This window comes from Sorex araneus, chromosome 9, assembly GCF_027595985.1.
Source record: "Sorex araneus isolate mSorAra2 chromosome 9, mSorAra2.pri, whole genome shotgun sequence".
NCBI lineage: Eukaryota > Metazoa > Chordata > Mammalia > Eulipotyphla > Soricidae > Sorex > Sorex araneus.
In genome coordinates, this window is record NC_073310.1 from 4605323 (window position 1) to 4616931 (window position 11609).

The 11609-nt window shown below is 56.0% G+C and overlaps 1 protein-coding gene across 3 annotated transcripts in view; it reads left to right on the forward strand.

Annotated features, from left to right (window-relative positions):
- Window positions 1-4605, forward strand: part of ACAD10 (acyl-CoA dehydrogenase family member 10) — a 259705-nt gene extending 255100 nt beyond the window's left edge. For all 3 annotated transcript variants that reach the window (XM_055146612.1, XM_055146610.1, XM_055146611.1), the window contains exons 19-21: window positions 2738-2881; window positions 3532-3609; window positions 4139-4605. In XM_055146612.1, coding sequence (XP_055002587.1) covers window positions 2738-2881; window positions 3532-3609; window positions 4139-4279 — 363 coding nt within the window. In that variant the 3' untranslated portion in view covers window positions 4280-4605. The remainder of the gene's footprint in view (window positions 1-2737; window positions 2882-3531; window positions 3610-4138) is intronic.
- The last annotated feature ends 7004 nt before the right edge of the window (window positions 4606-11609 follow it).

Here is an 11609-nt window from a genome sequence, read left to right on the forward strand (position 1 = left end):
GAAGCCAGACCCTCGGGGACAGTGAAGGCTGCGTTTGACCTTGGGGGTCCCATTGACTAGCCCTGTCCGAACCTTCTCCAGCAATTCTAAATTTTGTTGTTTTTTTTTTTTTTGCTTTTTTGGGTCACACCCGGCGATGCACAGGGGTTACTCCTGGCTCTTCACTCAGGAATTACTCCTGGCGGCGCTCAGGGGACCATATGCTGGGATTTGAACCCGGGTCGGCTGCGTGCAAGGCAAACACCCTACCCGCTGTGCTATCACTCCAGCCCTTCTCCAGCAATTCTAGAAAGCGCCCTTCATTGTTGAAACCACCCGTGCCAAAGTGAGTTCTCGCCAGGGGCAGGGATTCACATCAGTGATACCGATCTCACAAAGATGGTATAAACCCTTGACATCAAACCGATGTCTCATGAGAACTTGTGTAAAGGAACCGGGAGACGGCTCAGAGGGCCACTGGTGCACGTGCTACAGTCTGGGGGCTGGGTTCGAGCCCACACATAGTCCCCAGTCCGGAGTGGCTTCTGAGCACCGCCGGTTGTGGCCCTAAAAACAAACAGAAGGCCAGAGAGATGGAGAGATAGTGTAGCAGGTAGAGTATTTGCCCTGTCTGTGGTCGACCCAGGTTTGGTCCTCAGTACTGCATTTGGTCCCCTGAGTGTCACCAGGAGCGATCCCCGAGCTTGGTACTCCAGGTGTGGCCTTGGAAAAAACACCAAAGCACCAAAACAAAAAAGCTCCACAGTGTGGCTGGAGCAATAGCACAGCGGAGAGGGCATGTGCCTTGCACGCGGCCGACCCAGGTTCGATTCCCAGCATCCCATATGGTCCCCTGAGCACTGCAAGGGGTAATTCCCGAGTGCTGAGCCAGGAGTAACACCTGTGCATTGCCGGGTGTGACCCAAAAAGGAAAAAAAAAAAAAAAAGCTCCACAGAACAGAACAAAACAAAAAGCCCCCAAGCCCCAAACCTACAAAGAACCGGCCCTGTTGTGTTGGCCTCTGAGCGGCGTTTTGACAGGAGACCTGCCAGTCCTTTTTATTGCTTGAAAATAAAATGCTGCTCGAAGGGCTGAGGCTGGCGAGGCCTCGGCGGGGGGAGGCCTCCTTCCTGCAGTCTCCAGGCTCCAGCACTGCCGCAGCAGTTGGCTTGGAGACCGTGGGGCCAGGGAGTAGCAGAGTTAGGAATCTGCAGGTTTGATCCACGGGGGCCCGAGAGCCCATACAGGTGTTGAGGCGCATGCCTTGCGGGCAGCCGACCCCGGTTTACTCCCTGGCATTACACAATGCACCGCCCCAGTGTTACTGGGTGCAACCCTGTAGCCCCAGACCGAGTTGGTAAAGCCAGGTAGCCCCCAGCGTGGCAGGGCCGGGACAGCACCGTGTGCTCAGGCCAGGATTGACTCCCAGCTCAGTTCACAGAGTCACTGGGAGGAGCCCCAGGCTACCTGAGCACTGCTTGGGAGGACCCCTCTCACCCCCCCCCCCCCCCGATATAAAAACTCAGTACTAGAGTCTGGAGCATAATCAGTCAGTGGCATCCAGCACCTACCATGCAGCATGAGGTCACGAGTGCAGCGCCTCAGGCTGTCAGTGACTGTCACTGTCACTGTCATCCCGTTGCTCATCGATTCGTTCGAGCGGGCACCAGTAACGTCTCTCATTGAGAGACTTATTGTTACTGTTTTTGGCATATCCAATACGCACGGGTAGCTTGCCCGAGAGAGGCGGAGGAATCGAACTCGGGTCGGCCGCGTGAAAGGCGAAAGCCCAGCCACTGTGCTATCGCTCCAGCCCCCCCTTAGACTACCACATGCACCCAAATGATCCTCAAAGTTCTGCTGCCCCAGGTTCCGGGTGCTGCTGTTCCCAGCCGTGCCACAGCCAGGTGTGTGTGAGCCCCACAGCAAGCAGGTGCACCCCCCAAAACACACTGCAGCTAACACGTGTGTGAGCACCTGGCCAGGACATGCGGCCTCCTGCCGACACCACAGCTAGGTGTGTCATTTGATCATCATAACACCGTTGGCAGCGTGATGGGGTGAGAGGAGGGGCATTCAGGGAGAGACTAAGCACTCAGGGCTCCGCAGCCAGACTCCAGAATGACGCTGATGGGGGCTGGAGTGATAGCACAGCGGGTAGGGCGTTTGCCTTGCACGCGGCAGACCCGGGTTCAATTCCCAGCATCCCATATGGTCCCCCGAGCACCGCCAGGAATAATTCCTGAGTGCAGAGCCAGGAGTAATCCCTGAGCATCGCTGGAGTTAAAAAGAAAAGAAATACTTTCACACCCTGAGACACAGCATTTGTGTGATAGCAGCAACAGGAAGCAAACCCGGTAGCTTTTGGGGGGTTGCCTCTTTCCAGGACTCCAGTGTCCCCAGTGCACTAGGGTGGACCCTGCTCAAGAAGGTTCTCAGGTGCAGCCCCGGGTGTGGATCTGCATCTTGGGCACCAGAGGGCGCCCTCACCCTCCTGTGCGAGGAGCCGGCGGTCACCAGCTAGGTCCCACTAGATCCTGACTCAGCACCAAAGGAACTGCCCGTGGCTGGAGGGACCCCCTGTGGAGGCACTCCGGGGAAAAGGTCAAAGTGTCCCTGGAACTGCCCCAGGGGAACTGCTCGTGGCGGGGAGCTGGCAGAAGGCCGCCAGCCACCCTCTTGCCCGGCCCTCTCCTGTCCCATGGGCCCCCACCCGTCTCCCGGGCAGCCCGTCATCTCCGCTGTCCATCTCCGCAGGCCCAGGCCCGAGTGGCCTTCGGGAAGGCCCTGATAGAGCAGGGCACGCTCCTGGCGGACATCGCCCAGTCGCGCGTGGAGATCGAGCAGGCCCGGCTACTGGTACTGAAGGCGGCCCACATCATGGACGTGGCCGGGAACAAGGTAGGGCCGTGGCCGCTGCGCGTGTGGCCCCCTCTGCCCGTGGCCCCTCCGCCCTCCCGTGGCCGCGCGGCTCTGCCTCCGCCCTGCACGGAGGTGCCTGGCAGCTTCTCCGACGCGGAGCAGGTGTGAGGAAAGAGTCGGGCTTGCCGGCCCACCGGCTGGGTGGGGTTCTGGGTCCAGGACTGTCCTGTGGAGACCACCGCCCACTGACCTTGGCTGCGCGGGGCCTGACTGCTCCCAGGCAAACTCAGGGGGACCTGGGGACTCTCCAAAGTGGCGATTCTCAGGTGCTCATCATTCCCCGGGCAGCTCGTTCTGGTGCCACATTGGTCCCTGCAGGGCAGCCTGCCCAGGGGCCTCAATGATGGGGGCAGGGGCACCGGGGCTCAGACGCCTGGGCCTCGGGTTCCGGTGCCAACCGTGGTGGAGGGGCTCAGGCTCCCAGAGGTCTGGTGGGCCTCGGGTCCCCATCAGGTCGAGGACAAGTACGAGCAGCTCCCCGATTTGTCCTCACTGGGGGCGGGGGGCATTCCCAAGCCAGTCCTGGACCCTCCAGCCCTGTGCCCTCCTTCCCCCGTCACTGGCTGTCACCCGGCGGGGCCTCAGGTCTGTCCCCAGTGCCCTTCCAGCTGCATCTCCTCTGCCCGCAGGCTGCCGCTTTGGAAATCGCCATGATTAAGATGGTGGCCCCGTCCATGGCCTCCCGCGTCATCGACCGAGCGATTCAGGTGAGCCTGGCTGGCCTCGGGCTGCTTCGACCCTTCCGCAGCCGCGCAGGACGCCCGGCGCCCCGCAGCCCCCAGCTCACGTCGCCGTCCCAGCCCTCGGTCCCACACTTGCTGTCACTTTCCCTGTGGCCCCTTGGAGCACCCTTGGCCGGGAGGGACAGTCTCTTCCCATCCCCACGTTAGACACCGAGAGTGAGAGGACGGGGTGCTGCCAAGTGAAGAGGCTTGTCCAGGGCCGCTCGTCTTGTTTCTTTGCGTTGTTTTTTGTTTGTTTTGTTTTTCTTTGCTTTTTGGGTAACGCCCAGCAATGCACAGGGGCTACTCCTGGCTCTGCATTCAGGAATTACTCCTCGCGGTGCTCTGGGGACCCTGTGGGATGCGGGGGATCGAACCCGGGTCTGGCTGCTGCAAGGCAGACGCCCTACCCACTGTTCCCCAGGGCCGTTCATCTTGAACCCTGGTCCCCGCCCGGCTGCCCCATGCCCAGGGCCAACAGCTCACAGGCGCCCCTTCCCCCTGTCTGTGCCAGGCCTTCGGAGCAGCAGGCCTGAGCGGCGACTACCCACTCGCCCAGTTCTTCGCCTGGGCCCGGGCACTGCGCTTTGCTGACGGCCCTGACGAGGTGCACCGGGCGACGGTGGCCAAGATGGAGCTGAAGCGCTCGGGGTGACCGCGTGACCGGGACCCCCGCGGCCCTGCTGGGCGCCACCCTGGAGCGGTCAGAAGCCCAGGCTCTGCGCTTCTCGCCACTGTCTCGAGGACGTCTGGGAGCAGAGGCAGCCGCCAAGCGCGGGAAGCAGGAGACCGGGATCCTGCGAGTGATCTTCTGCAACTCAGAGCACTAAGATGTTACTGGGGGGACATGCAGATGACATCAGCAATAACAGACCAAAAAAAAAAAGAAACCAAGAAAATGAAAAACGATGTTTATTTGGAAAGGGGCTTCGAGGGAGGGAAGCAGAAAAGAATAAAATTTGTCTGACACTTGAACTTCAGCATCACACAGGAATGACGGCTAAAGGGTCCACTTCTGCCCCTCTGTTCGTCCCGGTGCCTCGGACCCCTCACTGCCGGGTTTATTTCTTGGGGGGGGGGTGTTGAATCACACCTGGCGATGCTCAGGGCTTACTCCTGGCTCTGCACTCAGGAATGACTCCTGGCGGGGCTCGGGGTACCCTGTGGGATGCTGGGGATCAAGCCTGGGTCAGACGCATGCAAGGCAAGTGCCCCGGCCCTCACAGCTGGCCTTCTGCGGGACCCTGCCCAGGGTGCTGGTCTGGGTGCATTGGGGGACACTGACCCCTGGTAGTTCTTGATTGGCTGCTTCAGCGCTGAGCATGCAGAGGCTGCCAGAAGATTTTGGGGGGTGGGGGTCTTATGAAACCCCATCTTCCCCACATCCCCCCATCTGCTCAATGTCACAGGAAACCTGGGACCTGGAGATGGGGAGGGGGTGGGCCATCACCATCAGAGGACCCTGGCCTCTCGGAGAAAGTGGACATGGACAGCGCCTGGCGTGAGGTCAGGGTTCTTCGAGAAAGCGCAGAGGAGCCGAAGCCCGCTCCTCCCCAGAGAGCAAGCCCCTTGTCTGCTCTGTCCTGGTGGGACCGGCCCCGACCTCTAGGGGTGGGGGGTGGGGGGAGCCAGGTCTGATTTCTCTGGGCGGGCCCCTCACATTGCATGTCTTTCCCCAAAGGATGGTTTCCACAGACCCCCAGACAACTGTGATCACAGCGCTGGCACCCCTGGCGAGGAGCACCCCCCGCAGAGCCAATCAGCAGCGGCGCTCTCACTGCATCTAGTCTCGGGAGGGAGGGAGGGAGGCTTGTTTTCAAAGGACGCGTCTTGGCCGGTGGCCCGGCCCGTCACGTGTGTGCCCTGCAGGGCTTCTCTCCCGGGCACTGAGGTTAATGTGGGCAAGGAGAGCAGCTGCTGGGGCGAGAATAGAAGCCGGGCTCCGGGCGCCCTGCGGCCCCCGCAGAAGCTCTGCCACGAGGCTTGGGGGACGGCAAGTGACACAGCCACGCCCGCCCGCAGCCTGTGCTCAGCAACCCCCACGCCCCTGCTCTGCAAATGACGCCCATCACGGCTCTCCTGGGTCTGGCCAGGGCTCGGCCTGTGGGAACGTGCAGGAAATAAAAGAGTTCACTTGGTGTGACTCAAAATGGTAAAAATAAATAGAGAACTGACTGCTGAAAGTAGGTAAAGGGATCGACGATAACCTTTCAGCACCTCTATTGAAAGACAGACAGACAGACAGACAGACAGAAGAAAAGTGCCTGCCACAGAGGCAGGCTGGGATGGGGAGGGGCACGGGGCAGGAGTGAAGCCGGGGCCATTGGTGGTGGGAAATGTGCCCTGGCGAAGGATTGGGTATTGGGACACTGTGTAACTGAAACGCAGTCATGAGCAACCTCGTAACTGTGTCTCCCACGGTGATTCAATTTAAAAAAAAAAAAAAAAGCAAAAGAGACCTACCCTCATCCTAAGCTCATTGTTTTCCAACCTCAACAAATAACCGGCACTTCTGGGTGCCCACATTTGGTGACCGGTGTGGGGCCGCCCTGGGACTGTGCTTATCTCACGTGGCCGGCAGCTGTGTGGCTGTGGGCATAACCTGGGCGCGGGCAGGCTGGGTCTGGTCATAATCGGGCCTGACCAGTTTCACCTATGGGAATCTCAGCTCCTTCCCCCCCACCCCTACATAGCCAGAGCTGTCTCGGGAAGGGGAAAAATTTGATCATAAACACTAATGACTCTTTATATATATATATATATATATATAAAATTTTCTTTTTGGGTCATGCCCAGTGATGCTCAGGGGTTCCTCCTGGCTCTACACTCAGGAATTACTCCTGGCAGTGCTCGGGGGATCCTATGGGATGCCAGGGATCAAACCCAGGTCAACCGAGTGCAAGGCAAACGCCCTCCCCGCTGTGCTATCACTCTCGCCCCTGAATTATTACCTTTAACAGCTATGTTCTCTCACAGGCAGCTCAACACACATTTCTGTGCTGCGCGCTTGGCAGCCTCAGGGGTCTGCGTTTCTGGAGGGGTGAGTCTGCCCAGTGATCACGGGGCAGCCACGGGTCGGTCCAGGGTGCCACCGGGGCACAGTGGGGCCCTCATCCCTTCCCAGTCTTCCTCCTCCTCCTTCCTCCATCCTCCCCACAGCAGCCTCAGGCCACCTGTGCTCCCCGCAGTGCCCGCACCCGATTGCAGGTACTCCCACGTGGCTCCAGAGCACCCCGAGAGAACGGGAACCCCAGGGCACTCGCCTGGCTGGAACCTTCCAGATCTCTGCCACACTGCCAGCGGTGCCCTGTGCTGTGGCCGCGTGGGCTTCAGAGTTCCCCAGCGAGGCCTGGAGGCGGCTGCCTTGGCGGTGACCGTGAGTCACAGCGGGGCCCCGGGCTGTTCCCGCATCTCTGAGCCGTCAGGGCTGGTGCTTCCGAGCTGTCCCCCTCACTGAGCCTCTCACTCAACACGAGGGCTGGCAGAAGGCCATGTCCCAGGCCGCGATGTCCAAACCTGCCATGCCGACTCGCCAAGCCCCGGAAGAGTAGAGGGTTGAAACACGTTTCAGGAAACTCTGTCGGCACGACACTGGGACAGGAAGCTGGGCCGGTAACGCTCTTGGCTGACACTCATTGATCCCCAGCGTAGCATAGATTTTCCCTGAGCACTGCCTGGTATGGCCCCAGCACCCAGCCCACACAGAGACATTTTGGGGGCTTTAGGGCCACCCCTCACTCAACATTGCCAGGTGCGACCCAGAGCCAAAAAAACCCCAAAAAACTCATAAAATTAAATGATAAGCCCAGGGAGATAGTCCAGCTGGGAAGGCACTCAACTTGTACACAGCTGACCTTGGCTTGAGCCCTGGCACTGCCAGTCGCCCAAACACGGCCCGGAGTGATCTCTGAGCCCCGTCAGAGTGAACCCTGAACACAGACATTTGTTGCTCAAAGCCAAAAGGAAAAAGAAGTGGTCAGGAGAAGGGTGAAGTGACCTCAGTTTACTTCCCTGCAGAGCCCGTTCTTCGCAGAGAGAGAACACGGGGGAGAAAAGGCCGGGACTTGAGAAATTTGCAGCTGACGTTACAAAAAGCGAGAGTGTCTTGGGGGTGAAGGCCACACGACACCGCTGTGGTTTTGACAAGTGGCCTTATCAGGGTTGGACGCCCAGCCTCCCACGGCCAAACCCGCCCTCGAGTGTGGGCCGGAACAAACTTACTTTGACAACTCTGAGTTTTCTCAGGCCAAACACTTTCTCAAGAGCCAGCCTGGCGTTGGGCAACTGGAAACTATGTTAGTTTCTCTCCCCGGTGGTGGGGGCTGGCGGCCCACAGGAGGGAGGTGCTGAGAAACCCCCGTTTGTGTAGGCCAAGCTTGAGGCCTGGCTAGAGTGGCTTTGTTTGGGTCTGCTCAGAGAGGAGCATCTGGGCCACGATTCCGGAGTCCCCAGGGCCTGGCCGCAGTCCTGGCTCCACCACCACTTTGGAAGTGGTCATGGGAGCCGCTCTGGAAAGCCGTTTTCCATCTGGCAAGTTGGTTTTCTCTCTTGGGGGGAGGGTATACCAAAAAGGAGTCGAAAGAGCTATGCTAGGAGTATCATGTTTCACTCCAGTGCGAGAAGGAATCCGGAGTTCTGACCTCCGTTGAAGGTCAAGAATCAGGGACGCTGCCTCCTTTGCCAAGGCGTTGAAAATCAGATGGGCCGGACACGTGATGTGATTCAGAGACGACCGCTGGACTAGAGCTGTTACCAACTGATTCTTCCACGGGACGTCAAAAGACCGAGTGGCTGCCCACCAACGAGATGGTCAGACTTCTTCGTCAAAGCCCTGAATGAATGGCTTGAGGCTCTTCCTGTTCCTGGAGCGAGAAGATATCATTGGGCTACACTAGCACGCAACAGGGACGAATGGAAACGTTACTGGCGCCCGCTCGAGCAAATCGAGGATCAACAGGATTACAAGTGATACAAGTGGGGGAGGGAGTGCCCAAGTGAGTTCAGAGTGTCCAAGAGCCATTTCCGCTGATACTCAGGCTGATGGTCAATGCAAGGACCTAAGGATTTGGTGCCAAGGACCACCTGGCACCACAGCACTGCACCTCAAAAGTGGACCAAGGCCATGAAGAGTGACCACTGGTGGGCACATGCGTGAGCACCATGGCGACCACAGTCATAAGTTGCATGGACCACATGGTCCCCTGAGCACCACCAGGAGTGAGCACAGTTGGGTGTGACTCCATCTTCCCGAAAACATAAATAAATTTATGTGATAGTGAAATGCTAATATTCATCTGATTAGCAAAATAAAAAATCAAAAAGCATCCAGTTATATTGAAAGGGTGGAGAAATCAGCCATGATGGAGGCATAAGTTAGTGAAACTTCTATGGGAGGGGTGATAAGCAATATTTATACTGAAATTGCAAATATTCTTTGACTTTCATCCCTAAGAATTGCTCAAGTAAGTCAAGGCTATGAAGTACAGCATTGTTTGGAATGATAAAAGTTTGGAATCTACAAAATGTTCATTCCTAGAAAATTTATGAGAGACAATGAATCCAGTGTCCAGTAAAATACTAAGTAGCTTCTCGCCGCATGCCTGTTAGAACAGCCAGCATCAAGGAGATAAATGAAATCAAATGAGGCAAGGGTGTGGGCAAAAGGGAAGCCTTGGACCAGAGAGATAGCACAGTAGGGAGGGCGTTTGCTTTGCACACGGCTGACCTGGGTTCGATACCTGGCATCCCATAGAGTCCCCCGAGTACCACCAGGAGTAATTTCTGAGTGCAGAGCCAGGAATAACCCCTGAGCATCATCGGATGTGACACTAAAGGAGGGGAAAAAAAGAAAAAGGGAAGCCTTATGCATTGTTGGTGGGATGATAAACTGGTACAGCCACCATGGCAACAATGTAGAGGTTCCTCACAAGAACTTTAGGGCTGGAGAGATAGTACAGTGTTTGCTTTGCACTCGGTCTACCTGGGTTCAATCCCCAGCATCCCATATTGTCCCCCCAGCACCGTCAGGAGTAATTCCTGAGTGCAGAGCCAGGAGTAACCTTTGAGCCCTCCTGGGTGTGACCAAAAAACCCAAAATGAGAAGAGTGAAAATCAGAACCACCATGTAGCCACTGTTTCTGGGAATAGATCCAAAGGTAAGAAGCTAACTCGTCAAGATGTTTGTACTCCGGTATTTGCTGAGGTGCTATTTACAGCAGACAACGCGAGTGTTCATCGGCCTGAATAAGGTGTGTGCAGAAGTTTAGGGGGCGCAGAGGAGGAAAGGCGATACTCTTTTGGGGGTCCAAGTGCTCAGTGGTGATTCCATATTTGGGGGGTCACTCTCCGTGGTTCTTGGAGGGTCGTGTGGGGTGGGGGACTGGGACCGTGGTGGAAGAAAGCAGAGAGGGTGGGTGCTGGAACATCAAAGGCATGAAACCCTATAATTAGTGGGTTCCTAATTTATGGTACGCAAACAAAGAATGTAAAAATAAAATATATTGATACTCTTCCTGTGTGTGTTTACAACCAACCTTTAAAACTAAACATTTTATTGTAGGGGCCAGAGCGATAGTACAGCGGGTAGGGTGTTTGTCTTGCACTCAGCCGACCCGGGTTTAATCCCCGGCATCCCATAGGGTCCCCCACGCACCACCAGAAGTTAATTCCTGAGTGCAGAGCCAGGAATAACCTCTGAGCATCGCTGGGTGTGACCCAAAAAAAAGCAAAACAAAGCAAACACATTTATTGTAGAAAAACCCCATAACTGTTGGTACAATTCTAGAATTAACATTGATTAGATAAAATAGCTGCAATATTAAAACCAATAAATCGAGAAAATCAAATCAATTTATGTGAACATTATTGTATCTGATCACAGCTTTCTAAAGTCTGTCTAAGAATGTGAGCTGTGCCGACAATATATTGTTATTCTTTAACCTTTTCCCAACTAAGTAGTCAAATGTATTTATGAGATACATCTACAGAGATTTTTATAAGTGAAATGATTATATCAGAAAAAATGTTGCTCAGATGGCTAGAGAGATAGTTCAGTGGGTGAGATGCTTGCCTTGCACATGGTGGCTGGGCTTTGATCCCCAACAACACATAGGGTACCATGAGCTCAGCCAGCAGTGATCCCCGAGCACAGAGCCAGGAGTCAGCCCTGAGCACTGCCTGGTGTGGCCCAAAATCCAAAACCAAAAAAAAGTAGAATTCGTATCTCACTCATGTAAGTAATCTTTGAATAATCTCCCTGCCCAAGATTCACATTTTTGGTTTGTTTTTTGGTCGAAGATCGAATCTGTGCTCAGGAATTACCCCTACTGTGTCGGGAATTACTCCTAGTGGTGGTTGGGGGGGGGGCATATGGGGCGCTGCAACCTACCTACTATAGCTCAGACTCAAGATTCTCTGTTGTTGGTTTTTTTTTTTCTTTTTTGGCACTCAGGAATGATTACTCCTGGTGGTGCTTGGGGGGACCATATGGGATGCTGAGGATAGAACCGGGTTGGACCACGTGCACAGCAAACTCCCTACGCTCTGTACTTCTGTACTATCGCTTGGGTTCCCAAGATTCACTTTTTCCTTTTGATTTAATTTTTTTGGGGTCGGGGGGTAGGTCGCAGCCAGCGGTACTCAGAACTTACCCCTGGGTCTGGCTGGCTCTGAGTTCAGGTATCATTCTGGGCGGGCCAGGGGGAGCGTATGGGGTTCCGGGGATCGAACCCCCGTGTTATGCTTTCTGGGTCCACCTGGAGATGCTGAGGGGTTACTTCTGGCTCTGCACTTAGGAATAACTGGGAGTCCATATGGGATGCCGGGGATCGAATCCGGGTCGGCCGCGTGCAAGGCAAACGCCCTCCCCGCTGTCCTATCGCTCCAGCCCAGGAGCCACTTTTTAAATCCACCGAATGCCACCGTTTCTCGCCCGCCCTCCCCACTGCCTCGGAGCTGTTCCTGCCCTTCTGCCCCGTTATATTATT